Source organism: Hoplias malabaricus, chromosome 1 (genome assembly GCF_029633855.1).
Source record: "Hoplias malabaricus isolate fHopMal1 chromosome 1, fHopMal1.hap1, whole genome shotgun sequence".
NCBI lineage: Eukaryota > Metazoa > Chordata > Actinopteri > Characiformes > Erythrinidae > Hoplias > Hoplias malabaricus.
In genome coordinates, this window is record NC_089800.1 from 76,135,471 (window position 1) to 76,154,089 (window position 18,619).

Consider the following 18,619-nt stretch of genomic DNA (forward strand, 5'->3'; position numbering starts at 1 on the left):
CTCATCCTACTGAGAATCATCCACATTCCTGCTAACTTTTATTATTCAACATTTAAATATCCTACACCTCACCACTAAGATTGTTTTGGTGGTTTATGATCTGATCAGCTACCACTAACAACTAAGGTTACTCATTGGGCCCATCCCAAGAACCCACTACACCCACTACATCACTAGGTCTTCACAGAGATCATTAGTTATACACATCCTATGGTAATGCATGCTCAGTGCCACCAGTTCAATGTGAGCTTTATGTGATGCATCACCAACCAACACCAGAAAACACAATAACATGACAACACTGCCCTGTCCTCCATGTACCTAAATACATACCTCAGCCATTTCACATTTACAGTGCATTTCTCCAACTAGTCTGTGCTCTCTGTAGTATATACCCTACTAGAGAATCAACCCAGTCTCACACCTACCCATGATATAGTCACATATATAGGAGACTGCAATTTGTGACATAGTCGCATATTTTCGACATTTTATGCGACAGTATCACAATCATAAATTGTATGATAAATACCATACAAACACTCGTATCAGTGCCCCGTGTTATGCGACAGTAACATGAAAACTCTTCCTCATTAAGGCGTCATTACCATCCGTTAATACCACTGTCTTATTTTTCTTTACAGAAAATATAAAGTTACTAATTCATTATTTGCTAAAATATCGAAGCAAATAATGGCTAGAGAAATGTCCTTTTCAGTATTAATCTTTTGAAAATTAGTCAAAATAACGTTAAGTGAAAGAAATGTTCTCGTTAGAGTTAAAGCTAAAGTAGGACATCAATAATAAGCACTGCTTAGGAGAAATATTATAATAAAATACTTTATGCCTTTGTTGGAATAAGAACCTATGATATGTTATTCACATTATGCCTTTTTCAATGTTATGAGTAATGACGCCTGTAACGAGGAAGAGTTTTTGTGTTACTGTCATATAGTGTTTCTATGGTAATTACCAATTCACTTATGATTGTGATATTGTCGCATAAAATATCGAAAATATGTGACTATGTCAAGAATTGCAGTCTCCTACATATGTGACTATATCATGAGTATGTGTGAGACCGGGTTGACAGTACACGATAAAAACACAGATATAAACACACACACATACACAGAACCTAAAGTTCTCAAACCCGATTCTCATTTAAACATTCATTCATTCATTCATTATCTATAACCGCTTATCCAGTTCAGGGTTGCGGTTCTCATTTAAACATCTAGCAGAAATTACATGAGGCTCTCTGAAGTACTGTAGCTGCTCTCTCTCTGTGTGTGTGTGTGTGTGTGTTTCTGAGTTCATGGTGCCGGAGCAGGACCCAGGTGCAGTTGGTACAATGTGCTATGCGTCTAGAGACTTACTTTTTTATATAATACATCCTGTAGCACAAGGATCCAGGACACATTTAGAAGTGCTTAGTGATGTGAGACAGAAAAGCCTTGCTCCACTGTCCATTGCAGTGCATTATTAGGAGTGAACAGAAGAATAAAGCTGGGAACCTGGGGCTATTAAACACAGATGGAATCCCATTGCTGAAATAAGTGCTAATAGGTGCTAAAAGGTGCTAATGTGAGCAACAACACCCTCTGTAACAACCCCCCATCTGCTCCTCGTACACTGAAAGAGTGATTTCTTATGTAGACTTTCTGCATGTGGGTTTTATTTTAGTACCAATATCAATATTATAACAATACATTCACCATCCACATTATCACACACACACTACTTCATGAGCTCCACCTGTCTTGTCCACTTTGTAAGTTACAGCTACAGGCTGTAGGTAATTTTCTGTCATTTATTAATTTATGTTATTTATTTTGTCCATAGCACTGCTTCTGACCAGATTAGACTACAGTCCAAAAGCTGACATAGATAAATAGTGTGTATTTCATATTTTATATTACAAATTACAAATATTTTAAAGAAAATTATTAAATTACAATTAGAAATTGGTCTTAAAATCAGCAAGGTTGATTTGTGAATGCTAGCTTCCTAAATATTTCAGCTTATCAAACTTTATACACGTTAATCATTGAAAACATCTTGACACACTAACATACCATTACAGTTTATATTCTGGTGCTTATATTTGGCTTTTTATTGTAGTGTTTGGTTTAGCTAATTTAGGGTGAACAGATCTGAGATGGTGAAAAATAGGACATGTCTCCGGGGAGGGGGGGGGGGGGGGGGGGTTGAAGGTGATGAGCTCTCGCCCCTCGCTGCTGTTGTATGCTAAACCCTAAACCTATGTGTGCTTTTAGGTCCTTTACACCTTTATTTGCTACACATGGGAAAACATGGGAATTTCTTTTTTAATTAATCCGAGAACTTACATTTATTTCGGCATAGCTGCTCCAGATGAGGGTAAGTACATGAGCTTTGCCTGACGTAAACAAGGACTACTGACATACAGACTGACCAATTAAATGTTTACAGAGAAGGTTAACGGCCAATAACGGTAGCTCTACAGTCAGACCGTCCAATCAGAAGATTTTAGGCTACTTCACCACGCCCCCTTCTCACTCAACGAAACGCTTCTTGAAATTCTATGTAAGCTCTAGAAAAACAAAATTGTTTGGGCATTGTTTTTAAGTCTAAAAAAGAGGACATGACCGGGTAAAAGAGGATGTCTGGTCACCCTAGCTAATTATCAATCATAGTAGCATCCGGTCCTGTTAGCACTTTAAACACCACTGAACTAGAATTTTCTTGTTCTGCACAAAAAATGACTGTACAAAGCACAGTTCCATCTTTCTAATGCCAAACATTTTTGGGTTGTACTGTGGGAAAATACCCATATAGTCCACACAACATTTACATTTACATTTATGGCATTTAGCAGATGCTATTTTTTAGAGTGACTTAGAAAAGTGTTTGTGTTTGTTCAGAGATTATTATTCTAGCTGTACAGATAGTTTAAAATGTAAAATAACCTTGACCTCAGCCACTGCCAGAATAGGGCCAGTGCTGACATGGAGAAAGAAAATAGGGGATTAAACACAGCATAAGCACCTAGAAAGAAGATAAATAGATAGGTACAGAATAAGTGCAAATAAAATGCATAAAAAAACAGGCCTACTTAGTGCTCACTTATGTAGTTTAAAGCCTAGGGCTCAAAAGATTTCAACATAGGCTACAAAGAACAAATCAAACCTACCCTCTCCTTACAGTACGAAGCAGTGAGGGTTATGTTAACCTTAGTCGGGTTATGGAACAGGATATTGATACAGCATTGCTTACAGAGGAACATCCTGTCAGTCAATACACAGCTTTTAATTCAGGTGCTTAAATAAACTCCTGCTTCTCCTGAGAGGCTGAGAGCTCACCCTGACATCTGATAATGAGAATGGGTGTAATGCAAACATAGTCACAGTTCCTGAAGGTCAATTACTTATGCCGCATCCCTGTAGAGAAAACCAGCATAACCAGCAATTCTTCACTGTAGGAAAAAACTGATATTTTCAGATATTTCCAAAAATAATTGTAACTTTTCAAGAGAAGTATATAACATTAACATATTAATGTACGAATATAAGATAAGAAATATATTTATCATATGTTCATCATAACATTTTGACACAATTTTAAAAGTAGTTGCTGGTTTTGCAAATGCCAATACAGATACCGATATTTAAAATAATTTTAAAAATCTGATTCAGAAATATATATAGAAAAAAAATTGTATAAGGGTTGTATTTAATTCGTAAATTATATTTATTTAAGAAAATATTTATTGATAACTATTTTAATTAACAATGCATCATGTTGTTTAAATACTTACAGCGAGGTAGTCTGTGCTATGTTCTCAGAGTGCCTGTGTGTGTGTGTGTGTAGGGGGTGGAAGGAAAAGTAAAAGGTGGCAGGTAAAGTAGTTCCTATGCTGTGGCATTTTATTATTTATAGACAGCTATGATATACATACATCCTACAAAATAAATAAATTATATATTTTGGAGCCAGAATTTTTCTTAAAAGTAAACTCAAGGAGAAGTATAGATATTTAGGTATCGATCCGCCCTAAAAGCATGACCTTGCTGATTGAGCACCAGAGTAGTTTACACCATAAAAATTTAAACATGCTTTTATTAACACTGCAAAATGTGCAGTGACATTTTCTGTATTTAACCCATCCCATAGCAGTGAATACACACAAAGCGCACTTGGAGCAGTGAGCACAAACACCCAGGGTGGTGGGCAACTATGCCAGCTCCCAGAGAGCAGTTGGGCTTAAGTGCTTTATTCAAGTGATGTTCATTCACTCAGCTGAGAGGATGGAATTGGCAACCTTCCAGTCTCCACCCTGCTTCTCTAAGTATTAGGCCACAGCTGCCAAATTTGATTATTTAAATTGTACTGTATTTTAATCTCCAAAATAAGTATTTTACGAAAGAAAGAAAACAACCTTCTCATCTCATCAGGAGATTTTCACCTCAGTCAAAGTCTGTTGCAGTGATGATATGTAACTTATAATAATCAGTAAATGCATAGTGTATAGAGTAAGAATACAATAAAATTGCTCAAATTGATACACAAAGATCAAAGTAACACTGCTTTACCCAACATGCACCCAGTCATGTGACCTTAGGCCCTTGCTGTGGAACATGAAGTCCCCCAAGAGGATGCAGCTGCTCCACAGAGAGCCTGCTGGAAAATGTAATTAAAAGAGTAACAGAAGGGAAACAGCATTCAGGAGGCGCAGGGAGCCATTTCCAGAGCAACAGGCCTTGGGGAGGGATGAGTCAAGATTAATAAGAGATTAATCCCCACTGGAGCCTCTCCTAACACAGAGAGAGCCATGTGATTCTCAAAAACATTACAGTGTCTGTGTTTCCTTTTTTCTTAAGGAATATACTCCGATCAGCCACAAGATTAAAACCACTGGCAGGTGAAGTAACACTGATTATCTCATTACAATGGGACGTTATGGAGTGGGATATATCAGACAGCAAGTGAACAGTCAGTTCTTGAATTTGATTTCGGAAGCAGTAAAAAAGGTTTAATGTCCTTTGATTATTGAATTTAATCATTTATTCATTGTCTGTAACTTATCCAGTTGGCTGTTGCCTGGAGAACGGTTCTTGTCTGACTGCATTGTACCAAGTGTAAAGTTTGGTGACGGGGGGATAATGGTGTGAGGTTGTTTTTCAGGAGTTGGGATCGGCCTCTTAGTTCCACTGAAAGGAAATCTTAATGTTTCAATGTGCCAAGATATTTTGGACAATTTCATGCTTCCAGCTTTGTGGGAACAGTTTGGGGACGGCCCCTTCCTGCTCCAACATGAATGTGCACCAGTGCACAAAGCAAGGTCCATAAAGAGACTGTGAGCTGGGCATTCTCGTCCAACATCATGACCTCAGAATGGTCAAAAATTCCCATTAACAAACCTTGTGGAAAGCCTTCCTAGAGGAATTGAAGCTGATATAACTGCAAAGGTTGGGTTGATATCATATTAAACCCTATGGATTTAGAATGGGATGTCACTTAAATTTATATATGTGCGAAGACATACGAGCAATATACTTTAGGCAAAATAGTGCATATGTAACTGACTCAGAATTCTGTCTCAACAACTAAATACAAATATAAATATAAACTAAATACAAATATATAAAATTGTATTCTCATTATTTATTTTTATGAAGAATTATTTTGAGTTTTTCAAAGAAATCTACAGGTGACATTCTTCCACAAGTCCTCGATTCTTGGTACAGAAACATCTCTGGATTTTGTTCACATCTGAGCTGTGAATGGAGCTTGATTCTTAAAGATGAAAGCTTTAAGAACTGTTTTTTTTATGGTGGAGTTCCTGGTGGTCTACCTGTTGTGCACAGATATTAAGTGTCACATTTTCTCTGTCTTATAATTCTCATTATTCTTTGAACTCCAGTAATGGATATGAATTTATTTCTTTCCTGTATATTAAAAAAAATGTGGTCTCAAACTTTTGCAGTTATTTAACTTTTTGGTCATACCATTCTATCATTCTGGTTAAGCCAAAAATATAAGATAACTGTGGACACTCACCCAGTCACTCACACACTCACACTTCTGGACAATTTCACACACACACCCAGTCACTCACAGTTCTGGACAATTTCACACACTCACACTTCTGGACAATTTCACACACTCACCCAGTCACTCACACACTCACACTTCTGGACAATTTCACACACTCACCCAGTCACTCACTCACACACACATATATTGACATTTTCATACACTCACCCAGTCACTCACACACCCACACTTGTGGACAAATTCACACACTCATTTGTTGACATTTTCACACACTCACCCAGTCACCTATTGATGTTTTCACACACTCACCCAGTCACACCAGTTGACATTTTCACACATTCACTCGAGACAAGAGAGAAAAGTTCTAAGCATACAAAATGTATAAATAATGTTTAAATAAATACTTGTGCTAATAAACAAATGAGATCAAGAAGTGAAATACCGGCCAAAGTCTCTTTAATATGCAGTACACGTTTTTTTTTTTTTCAAATCTTGATGGACACAAAGTGAAAGTGGCAATGTAAATATTAAATATGGCCAGATAAAAACAAAAAAACAAAAAAAAAAATCCTAAATATTAGCCACTTACTCCATACTCAAACCAAATACGGTTCATTTGTTTAACTCAGTACACAAGTTAGAAGCTCTACTAATACAGATTTACTAACATTGAAATGGTCAGAATAGGCCTGAAACAATATACATTCGTTTTGAAATACTGATATTTAATAGTGAACTGATTGCATAGTGTTGCTGTCCAAATAAGAAACATGCGCCTCACATTGTGTGAATTTTATCTGATCAATCATTTGAAACCAGCTGCTATTGTTCACATTGTGTGAAGATTTCATGATGAATGGACCAATAGAAATGCTCTAAAATGACATGGAATTAATTCTTCTTTACAGTGACTTCCACTAAAATTTCCTACTCCCAAAAACGTACTCCTGTGGAGGTACATTGTTTTCTTTGGGCAGCATCAATATGTAATCTACAAAAAAATCAGTCCTTTGCATTCTGTACATTTTAACTGGTGTATATCAGCTTATTAACTGTGAGCTCTTTAAATTTAATCAGGCTTACATTAGGACAGCTTAATGAGGTCAGTCAATATCAAAATAAGTCCTGGTCATATGATAATTCTGCATTGTTTCAGGCCTATTTCAAAACAAGTGCAAATACAAAAAGCATTCTGTCATCTTTCACCATTGAACAAGATGCTGCCAAACAACAAAGTTCTAGACAAAATAATGTAAGCTTTCAAAAGTGTTGTGTCTTAAAGGGGTTTATATTTTGACATTTCACGAATGAAACTTCAACTTAGATCATCGTTATTCATAGAAAATAAAGTGCTTAAAACATACCTTAAAGCAGTAAACATCGCTTAAAACCGTCTCCGTCTCCAGTCCAAAAACATGTGCTTACAAAAATAAATGTAGTATCTAATGGAAAATGAGGAGGCTTCCATACACTATCAAATGAAAGATATTTCTGGTGTTTCTGTACTGGTGCGAAGGCAATGATGCAATACACACCTTGTGTCTAGAGAAGATGGGTTTAACTGTCAATTTGTGAGTAGTCCGTTTTGTGCCTTGCAGAATTTCCTCCTTCAATTGCATATACGCATTTGTCAAAGAACTCCATACAAGGAAACTTTGAAGTTAGACATTCAATATGCTGTTTAGTGCTTTTAGCATTATTTCCTTTCAAATCCATCAAATCACAAAAGCCGTGCTGATGTTAATGTTAGGCCTTTAGACTATAGTCCCATACAAGAAATAATTAATCAGAAGCAGATTTACTTCTAGGAGTATTAAAGGATTGTTTCAAGTTATACACTACCCCTACTTTCAGATACCTGTCTTTTTTATTTTTATTCTGTCCTTCTCTATAACCTAGGAATTAGCCAAAGAAGTTAAATGCAGTAGGTAAATCAATTGAGCCCTTCCAACGAAAAAGCATATTTCCACTTTTTAACAACACTGCTTGCTCGTCCAGTCTTAGCAGTGGACATAAAGTTCTTCAGCATGAGCGTAAGTAAAAAAAAAAGTATTGCATAATACACTCAAGAAATGTTTAAAGGCAATGTAGGCTATTCTGGACAACTATGATTCTCACAGCAAATCAAATGTGTTCATTCAGAAGCTGAATGTTTGTGTTTCAATAATAAACCGGATGTAGCTTGTTTGTGGCTGAAGTGTAAGTTGTCTGTAAGTTTGTAGTGCTTTAAGTGTGTCTTTACTTTCATGCAGTTAGTAGTCTCCCAAATTTAGAGTCATTTCCACCTTATGTAATGTAACTTACAGCAAAAAATAAGTCAACGTTACCCACCTATGGAGGAGGAATAGTACAACATTCTTATCTATTTTCATGCTTTTCAACATTCAGAGTTCTCTCCACTGTCCAAACTCTCGCCTCCAGATTTCTCAATCATGCCCGAGTCAGCGACACAGTGACTTCCTGAGGCATTTTGGACCTAGATATTTGTTTCTCATTTAACCAGCTAGGGCTACATACAAACACCGACATTTTTTCCCAGTTTGTAAACAGACCGGAAAGCTGGCAGAGGAAGTATTCTCAAAATTTTATGAAAAAAAAAGTGTGCTTAAATAAAACTGTGAACATTGCCTTTAAGTGGGTAGAGATCCTAAAGAGGCTTTTACAAAAAATGATATGGTTCTTCGTTGCAAGGTCTCAATTATTGTGCTAGGTTTGTGTTAGTTCGACACAGAACCATTCTTGGAGTAGGAATAAATGATAACCAGCAAACTGCAGGTGTCAGCCTTTTACTCGTTTTGGTTTCAGGCATAAGTATCGATCCAATCTGAAGGAAGGCTTCATCTAAACTACTTTCCCATTCTCTCTAGCCTGCAAGAAAAGAGGGAGAAAGATTGAAATATTGTTAGAAAGCATGCTGAGATAGGCACATTCCATTCTTTAGTCATCACACACACAGTCAAAAAAACACTAGTTTGAAGACAAAGGAAACTCTGTTAAAGAGGGGCGTAATCAAGTTTGTAGAAAAATTACAGAACACAGCATGTGCTTCCTCTAGGACAACCCTCCATTTCTTATAGAACAGCGTATGTTAATGCAATACCAACTGGACAGCTCAATACATTGGAGGAGAATGCAAACTACCCTGATCTCTCACCCTGAGCATAGAGATTCAAGAAGCTGGAAGGTAGGTAGTAGGTGAATTGGCTTCTCAAAAGTGTCCATAGGTGTGAGTGAATGTGTGAGTGTGTGTCACCCTACGAAGGACGGGCTCCCCTCCAGGGTGGTTCTGGGTGCCTTTGGACCCACCGCAACCCTGAACTGGATAAGCGCTTACAGACAATGAATGAATGATTAGATCATTGCGTTTTATAACACTGGAAAATAAAAAAAAATATATATAGAGAGATTGCATATAACAAGAATAATAAATTGAGGAATAGTAAGGCAATTATCAATTATTAAACTGGAACCATTCTTATTCTTATAAAACATTAAAATATTTCTGACTCCCAAATGGTACAATAGTTTAAGGCATAATCTTCAGGATAGGTTGCCAGGTTGATCCCTGGTAAATCCACATGTATCCACTGCTTTGAGACAACAAAATTCGTCTTGAGACTCTCTCAGGGTGGGTAGGATGGCCATACTCTCCTCCATCACTCAGCATGAAGCTAGCCAGTGTGATACATATTAGGAATCATAACTAAACTGGGCAGTTTGTGTCCTCCTCCAAGTGTGTTGAGCTGTCCGATGAACTTTGAGATATTTATCATGTCTCTTGTCTCTCATGTGCTACACCCTTCCAGGGTTAGCACTGTAACATTGTGAGAGACCTAATAAGGGGTTGAACTGGAAATTCAGGAGAAATATGGTTAAATTAAAGGAACGATTAGATATTCACAATAATGTTTGAAATTAAACTCATTCAATAGGTAAAAACCCTGTTAGGTATCTCCTGGGGATTTGAGGTCATGGAGCCGTAAACATGATGCAGATGGAACAGGGTTTTTTTAACGCTGAAAGAAGTGAGCCATTGAACATGCACACTGGCACTTTTAAAGCTCTTGCCGAATCACTTGAGCCCTTTAATGGAGCTTCAGTGAGCTGCTCAGCCACACAAGGCAGACCCACTTCAGATTTGCAATTCAAACTAAGACTCATCAGCATGCAGATAGGGCTTCAGTAAACCCAGTCTCTTCAAATTGCCTAATTAAAATGATTTAAATCTTGTGTTTAAACATGCTACACCTTCTCATCAACAGGAAAGTGTGCACATCAGTGCGGGAGAGCGCCTGTGATTTTACCTATTGGTCATTTTACAAATAATGCTCTTACCTTATCAGTGCTTGTGTTATGATCAGGAAGAGGGTCTCCAGACTCTAAAGTCAAGACCGAGAGGCTGGAGTCAATCAGCTCTTCTGTAAGACAGAGTACACACATGGCCTTACCACAAATCACAGCTCCAGACAAGAAACCTAGCTCATTAAAGGAGTATACACCTTAAAATCACAGCTTCAAAATCATTGTGATGGTCCACTGAACTGTAATAGTGACTACAGAGCCTCTGCCATTGCTACTCTGGGTCCAGCACTTGTCCATTTTGAAAGAGAGTAAGATACCTAGCGTTCCTGGTTATTGAATCTGTTATATTACACACTTCATAATTAGTTAACTCAACTACAGAGGACAACGTCATGGGTACAGGCATCTCAGAAATACTTGATTAGCTTCTGAGGCTAAAGGTTGTACTGGGGCACCAAAAAGTTTAGATGAGCTCAGTCACAGCTGCACCCCTCTGCTTGCCAATCAGTCGAAGGGGAAAAATATACATCTAGTAAAAAAGCCGGTTTAACACTAAAGGGGTGATACTCTGCCACAGATAAAATATGATTAACCAGTGAACACAAATGAAATGGGTAGAGCCCACATAAACATTACCTGTAATAGGGAGAACAGAGCCTCTATTGTTGTTACTTCGGACTCAGCACTGTAGAAACTGCACTATGAAACTTTTGGAAGAGGGTAGCAGTGTTAATTTTGGCGGCTGATTTTTATTTAGTTTTAGTCTTAGCCTTTTGAATATAAAGTGTATTAGTTTTTATCTTATTAGTGATTTAATTATTGCTAGTTTTAGTAAACAAAATCTAAAAACATTCAAGTTTCTTACATTGAACAATTATTTTAGTCAATTATCTTTAAATGTTATACTATTTTAGCAGTATTATGTATTAATAACTTTCATAAGCAAACGCTTGAAAGTTATGTTACAAACTAAACACGTTAGCCTCCAAAATCATAGAAAAAAATATTGCCATTTTTTTGCATTTAAATAACATTTACATTTGAATTTTGACTCCAAGAGATCCAACTCTGAACAACAGTTGATACAAGCAATTCCCAGACACTCTAAGAATTGATTCTTTGGGAATCGACTCCTCTTCACTAACAGGGGAAATGTGAACACGGTCCTTGTTGCTGTGACATTTTCCTGTTTTATTTCCTATTTTTTTTTTAGAAATAAAGAAAAATAGGTTGTCAACAAATATATTTCATCACAGCTTTTGGTAACAAATTTAACACTGGAGGGTAGGAAACCCTGTCTGATATCAGGAGAGTGCTGTAAAAAGGGTTTACACTCTGCAACCCTAGGGAGAGACCAGGAGCAACGATACCTAATCTTACATATTGTCTCTTTAAAAAAACGTTTATTTTGTGCTGTTTTTTGTGAAATTGAAAGGTTATGTATTTTGTGTAATAATCCTGCTTGTGTGTCTAAATAAACAACCTGAAGGCCAACCTGACCTTGCCTCCCAGGGTGATGTGGACTTTGCCATCTCATTTAAATTAGCTTTAAATTAATAAAAGTTCCTTAAAATATGTCACTGACCAAAGATGCCACTGTGAGTCTACAAAAGCCACCAACCTGTGCTTCTGGCGGTGCTGCTCTTCATATGCTCCAGTGGGTGATGTGCTGAGAAATCAGAGGCATTGCTGCTGTTTTGAGAACTGAGACTATAACCGGGTGCTTCTCTAGCTTCACTTTCTACTTCTTCTCTAATGCTATGTTCAGGTGACTCTGGAAGATCTCTACCACCTGTCTCCTGCACTTCTTCACTCTCTAGTGGTTTGCTGTGGATGTCTATGGGAAGCAGATCTGTAGACTCTTGTTCGTGGGTATTTCTGATGGCATCCTGATAGTGCTCCGAGGCCTGGTGTCCTTCCTCCTCTCCAGCTGCTGTCTTGGCCTGTGAAGTGTTCTTCAATGAACTGGCCTTGGTTTCATTTGAGCCAGTGTTGGAGTTCTTCTCATAAGCTCCTTGAATGAGCTCTTCTGAAAAGCGAACCTTCTTCTCTGTGTTTTTAGAGTTGGCTGCCTCTGTGTTTGCAGACTCTGTTTGATGTTGTTGACCCTCTACTTTTATTTCTGAAGAGGAATGCATCCTGAATCCATCATTGGAATCTAGTTCTGGAGTGTTGCTTTCAGCCTGAGGTTCACAGAGAGAGTCCAGCTCCTCCAGAAACTCTTCTAAACTTGTGTCAGGAGATGCCTGCAGATTGGATTCAGGAAAAAAAAATATACTGTATGATTCTATATAAGGAACTACACCATGCCTCCACAAATGTTGAAGAAAAAAAATATTATTTCAGGTTCTCTCACTGCATTTCAAAAAAATGTGTAGAGTTTTGTGAATATTCGGTTCATATTTTTGTAGATGTGTAATATTTATTATTCTGTGTAATGATTTATATATATTTATATGTTTATATATCTATATAAACATTCCCCTGCTATTTTGTTATTTTACGGTAACTGTTGCTAAGTATCAAAAATTACAACTGTCACTTTTAAAATAATAATAATAAAAAAAGAAATATTAATATGCTACGTTCTCAATCGCTAACATCAAAATCAACATTAAAACAGATCAAAACTCACATACAATATTATCCCCAAGAACAGAACGAACCAATGCACATCTTTTGCAGCACATTTTAATTAAAATGATTTGTGCAGAAAACTAACCTGTACGTCCTCCCCTTCCATTTTAGCATCCCATCTGAAAAGGAAATAAAAAAAGATTTTAAATCATATATGTTTTAAATACTGGGACTGATACACACCCCATTATTATATACTTTATAATTTGTTTCAGCAGAGGAGGGTGGGGGGCCTTGTGAATCTTGGTTCTTTCCACAGTTTCTTTCATCAACTCCGAGGGACTTTTTCATTTCCACTTTTGGCTGGCTCACCTGGGGCTACTTATTTTGATTTTGTTTTAATTCTTAATTTCTGTAAAACTGCTTTATGACACCATCAGGCTTTAAGAATCGCTATACAAAGGGATTTGACTTGACACACATAACTTGAACCACTTTCAAAGGATATTTTTGTTACAACATTGTAATCTTTGCTCAATCCCAACACTGTAATCTCAGAACATCTAGGAAGGCAGGCAAGGGATCAAGAATCACTAAAGAATATCCATAGTACACAAAGCAGTCCAAGTCTATATCTAATTAACGTTATTGAGTTTTTTGTTTTAGCAAAACAACAGCCTGTCTCACTCTCTCACCTCCTGGCTCTGCCTGTCAGACGATCCTTTCCTTTGGCTTTGCTTCCGACCACAGGTACATTCTTCCCTCTTTTATCACGCTGCCGAACTGGATCTCCTTCAAAAGAAATATGACAAAGCAAAGGCATCATCATAGACAATTCAGTTTCAGTGTTATCATTTGCTTAAGTAAGGAGAGTTAGTACAAAGAGTTAGGAAGCTGTGCACTTGTCATGTTCATGTTTTATATATAACTGCCCTAGCACTCTAATGTTCTTCCATTTCTTTTTGGATCTGCGGTTGTCCTCTTCTCGATTTTAAACAAAAAACCTTTTACATAAAATTTGGAGGATGCTTCCTCACCAGCTCTCTAGTCTGTTTGCATGCTCAAAACCGGTCTGATATGTTTACAAAGCCCCTGTGTCAGTAAATGGATAAAAAACAAGGGGTCTCTCCCGGTATGCTAGGACGTCTCTCTCTTCTCACATCAGAGAAACAACATCTGGAGGTATTTAGACGACAAATAGACCTTCAAACATTAAAAAGCATGAACCAAGATGGGGATATTGCTCTATTTCTCCTCCATAGGTAGGTAATATTGATTTATTTGTGCTGTAGTTATTACTTAAAGTGGAATTGACTCTAAATTTGGGAAATGCAGAAATGTAGCTGCATGAAAGTAAACACAGATCCAAAGAAAATCAGGTTACAAATGAGTACAAATGTGGTAATTTCCCTCAAACACACCATTTCACCTTAAAGACATAGCATTTCAGAACCTAAACAAACGAGAGGACAGTGTTTCCCCACAATCGTAGACACTGCATTTAAAAGAACACCCACCCTTCACCAAAAGTTACATATTATAGTTTCCGCAGTGCTGAACCCAGATTAGCAATGACAGAGGCTCTATTCTCCCTTTAGTGGAGCACCACAATGATTTTGAAGCTGTAATTTTAAGGGACAAATATTACATAGTGCTCCTTTAAGTGTCATGGTTAATTATTGGACTGCACATTTCAATGAAAGATGGACAAGAAAGCACAAACAGTCAATACCTGAATGTATGGAATTTATCACTTAGACTTGATCAAATGTGCCTACCTCGGGATGATTCTGCTGGTGAAGATCTTAAATGCCCTCTTCTGCCATTTCTACCTCCTAGTAATCAGAAGAATTACATAAATGTGAGTTAATCTTTGGCCACTGTCATTTGCACCCATTAGCTAGGGCTCAAATCCCAGGATAATGGGTGCCTATGCTAACAGAAGGAAAGTAAGAACATGCTTGATCTGAGATGTGGGACACCAGCCACCACTTCTTTTCCACCTGCTGCTAGCACAATGTCTTTGGAGGAGAACATTAATGACCCTAGCCCTACTTAAAATTAATATTTAATAATTCAATTGAATTAATTACCTCTGAGCTTCCCCTACATTTGCAGAGTGTAATTCACTTTTACAGCACAAGGGAAGTGTGTCAGGGTATACCCTCTTCCAAAAGTTACCCAGTGCAGTTTGTGCAGTGCTGAGACCAAAAGTAGCAACAACAGAGATTCTATTCTGTCTATAACAGGTCAGTGAAGCATCACAAAAATTTTGAAGTTGTAATTTTAAAGTATAAATACAACCTAATGTTGCTTTAAACATTGTACTATGCATTTCAGACCTTCATACAACTGCATGCAATCTTTTTACACCACATAAATTAGTATGTCTCTGCAGATGGAGGATGACAAGTGAGTTTTCTTCCCTTCTTCTTTATGTTGTTTGTCTGGATAAGAGAGAGTTGTTTTTTTCATCTCATTGATTTTCTCACCTCTGTTCTGTGTCCCTCTCTCAGCTGCTCCTTTCTCAGAAAACCTGCAAAGAGAATTTATTGACATGGAAACAAATCCAGCAGGTGAAAGTGGAGCGGCACAATCAATATTACATACGGCTGGGTGCCACAAAGACAAAGCTAAACACACAGGACTAAGCACAGCTCAGATGTCACAGCAAAGCCCACAGGACAATTGTATTTGTATGAAGCAATGATGGTAGAAAGCATGGACAGCACAAGTCTTTCAAAATGAAGCCAGTATTAGTCTAGTGTCTCTTCTGACTGGTTGCAGTTTGATGTATAGCTCAGCCATCCTCTATATGTCTTCTATGGCAAAGCAAGCCCATTTTCAATCTCAGTTTTCTCCTTTCCAACTCTTTCCCTTTCCAGTGTTCAGTTCCTTGTTCCTGTATTGGCACGTTTTCCCACCAGAGTCCATTTTTAAAATCTTATTTTATTATAAAGAAGAAGGTGGGGTGACACCCAGGGGTGATATGATTGACAGCCATGGCTGCTTGCAGACCACATGCAGGAACGAGCCCTTTGATAGTGTGTGGGGCTGGTATGAGTGGATCAGACACAGCAGTGCTGCTGGAGTTTTTAAAGCCCTCAGTGTCACTGCTGAACCGAGAATGATCCACCACCAAAATATCCAGCCAACAGCATCCGGTGGGCGGTATCCTGTGTCCACTGATGAAGTACTAGAGGACGACCAACACAAACTCTGCAGCAACAGATGAGCTACTGACTCTGCCTTTATATCTACAAGCAGACAGTGAGTAGACACAGTTTAAAATCTCGAGCAGTACTGCAGTGTCTGACCCACTCGTAAAAGCCCAACACACACTAACACACCACAGCCACATCAGTGTCACTGCAGCACTGAGGATGGTCAACTATCCAAATCATACCTGCCCTGTGGGGGTCCTGTCCATTGTAGAGCAGGGTGAAATAGGGTTAAGAACGTATGTAGTAAAACAGCTGGACTACAGTCTGTAATTGTAGAACTACAAAGAGCTCATGTATGGTCAATGGAGCTGATAAAATGTAGACTGAGTTTTGTTTTATTATTGTGTTTTATTTTCCATGCAGATACACTCCCTGCAAAATCAACCTTATCAGTCTTTAATAATTAATTTTGTCTGAATACAGACGTTCAACTCATCTGCTGCACGTCCCTGTCCTCAGAGAGAACGAGTCCAACTGTACCCTCCTGGATTTTTCAGGACTCGAAAGCACATTCTTCTGCTATTTAGGAGTCCCTTTCCTCCTACAACAGATTTCATCTTATCTTCAATAATTTCTTATTACTTCATTTCTCTTTTTTTAATACTTCCTTCCTGTGTAATATACTTTTAATCTGTGATTAATCAGTTACCCTGATTCATGAAACATTTCATAGGGAAGACTGAGGGTGCTTTAACACGATACGCGGCAAAACCGCTTTACGCTGGCGACGCCTTTTTCTTTCTATGGAGAGAGCGGCGCAGCTTTACCCTGCGCTTAAAGTTCAACCAAATCGAACTGTTAACTACTTTCCGCTGACCTTTCTAAAGCGCAGCCAATGAGACGGACTGAAGTGTATGACGTAACACAAGCAGCGCGCGGGTTAATAAGATACCGTAGATATGGTTGAGAAACTCATTCTTACAGTTTCACAGTACCCAGAGCGCTATAACGTCACTTTAAACGTATATCACGACATAGTTAGGAAAATACAGAAAGGCGACTTAGCAGGTTCGCACTCGGATAAGAATTTCACATTTACGAGGCTACTACACATATGAATTTAGCCTGTTAGCAACAAGCCTGCTTAAAAATCGCACGCTGATGACGTGACCACTGCTCGAAGCCAAGCAGAGCGGCGACGCGCAGAACTCTTGTCATATGAAAGCCCACTGGGGGTTACAGAAACACAAGGTAAAAGTGTAATTCACTTTTACAGCACTGTCCTGAAATCAAGGTGGGGACCACTATTAACCCCTTTCACACCTGCACTGTAATCTAGAGATTTTCCAGACTTCACCCGAGGGAGCTGTATGTGTGAACGTACACACCCGGAACGTTCTTCCTATACATCATCTGGACTTTATACTCCTTCTGCCCTAGTAAAGACTCTGGGTGAATTTAGAGTCAGCACATGTGAGCACAGAGCAGGGAATGTCCCGGAGTTTCTCCCGCATGATTTCGCTGGGCGGATCGAACGAAATATCGATACCAACGCTGGTATTGGTATTGACCAATACTCATGGAAAAAGATCAATACTCAATACTCGGAGCAGCACCCCTTCGCGGCTCCCGTCCGTCTCTTGCTTCTGCAATATCGGGGATACTGGCCCTGTATTTACTTGGTATCAGATCGATACCAAAATTACCGGTATCGCCCACCTCTAGCTCATATAAAAGACCACTCCGGGAAATCTCTGGACCTGGTACTCCAGATTTTCTCCAAAGATTCTCCAGAGTTCATGGGAAACAACCCTGCCCCCCAAAAGATACATAGTGCAGTTTCTACAGAGTAACAATAACAGAGTCTAATCATTTACAGCTCAGTGAAGCATCACAAGCTGTAACTGTAAGGTATAAATACTACCTAATGTTTCTTTATAGGAATGTGCAAGAGTCTAGTGATGACAAGATATATTTGTGAAGCCATTTTTATATATTTGTCTTTTTTTGTGTTGAATGTATATGTAAAGACATGTAAAGTTTGAGCACATCAATGCTAATATCTATAAATCTGGTTAATTCCGAATTCAATATTAGTTTTGTACAGCTGATTATCGTCTAATATCATAAATTCACTTGCTGACCCAGTCATCATCCTGAAATGGGGAAAATGTCAATGCTACATGAAGGACCAAACGCAAACCCAAAAATCACTCTTACATTTACTTCTTAATTTATATGTAAGAGCGATTTGTGGGTTTGGATTTGGTCCTTCACTAGAATCAGTTCAAAGTGTCTAAAAGTCTAAATCTGTCTGAAAGCATCCTTAGATGGTTTTAATATTGAACTCAAGATAAACTGAAACACTCTGTCATCTTATGTGCATGTACAAAATGAACACTGAACGCTTCACGTTTCCTGCTCCCTTCAGTTTATGGTATGTTTGCAAACTCTCCCAAATAAGGCAAGGCATGTTAAGCCCTAAAAATAGGCTCTCGTTCTCTTCCAGTCAGTGTCTGTCTCTCTCATGAGGGAGT

General features: G+C 38.2%; 1 protein-coding gene across 3 annotated transcripts in view; it reads right to left on the minus strand.

Moving 5' to 3' along the window:
* Positions 1-6,478: 6,478 nt before the first annotated feature.
* The window catches only part of LOC136699026 (coiled-coil domain-containing protein 9B), a 36,425-nt gene continuing 24,284 nt past the window's right edge, over positions 6,479-18,619 (minus strand). For all 3 annotated transcript variants that reach the window (XM_066673477.1, XM_066673472.1, XM_066673485.1), the window contains 7 exons: positions 15,411-15,454; positions 14,697-14,753; positions 13,614-13,710; positions 13,064-13,097; positions 11,963-12,587; positions 10,375-10,457; positions 6,479-8,907 (listed from right to left, as the gene is read on the minus strand). In XM_066673477.1, coding sequence (XP_066529574.1) covers positions 8,881-8,907; positions 10,375-10,457; positions 11,963-12,587; positions 13,064-13,097; positions 13,614-13,710; positions 14,697-14,753; positions 15,411-15,454 — 967 coding nt within the window. In that variant the 3' untranslated portion in view covers positions 6,479-8,880. The remainder of the gene's footprint in view (positions 8,908-10,374; positions 10,458-11,962; positions 12,588-13,063; positions 13,098-13,613; positions 13,711-14,696; positions 14,754-15,410; positions 15,455-18,619) is intronic.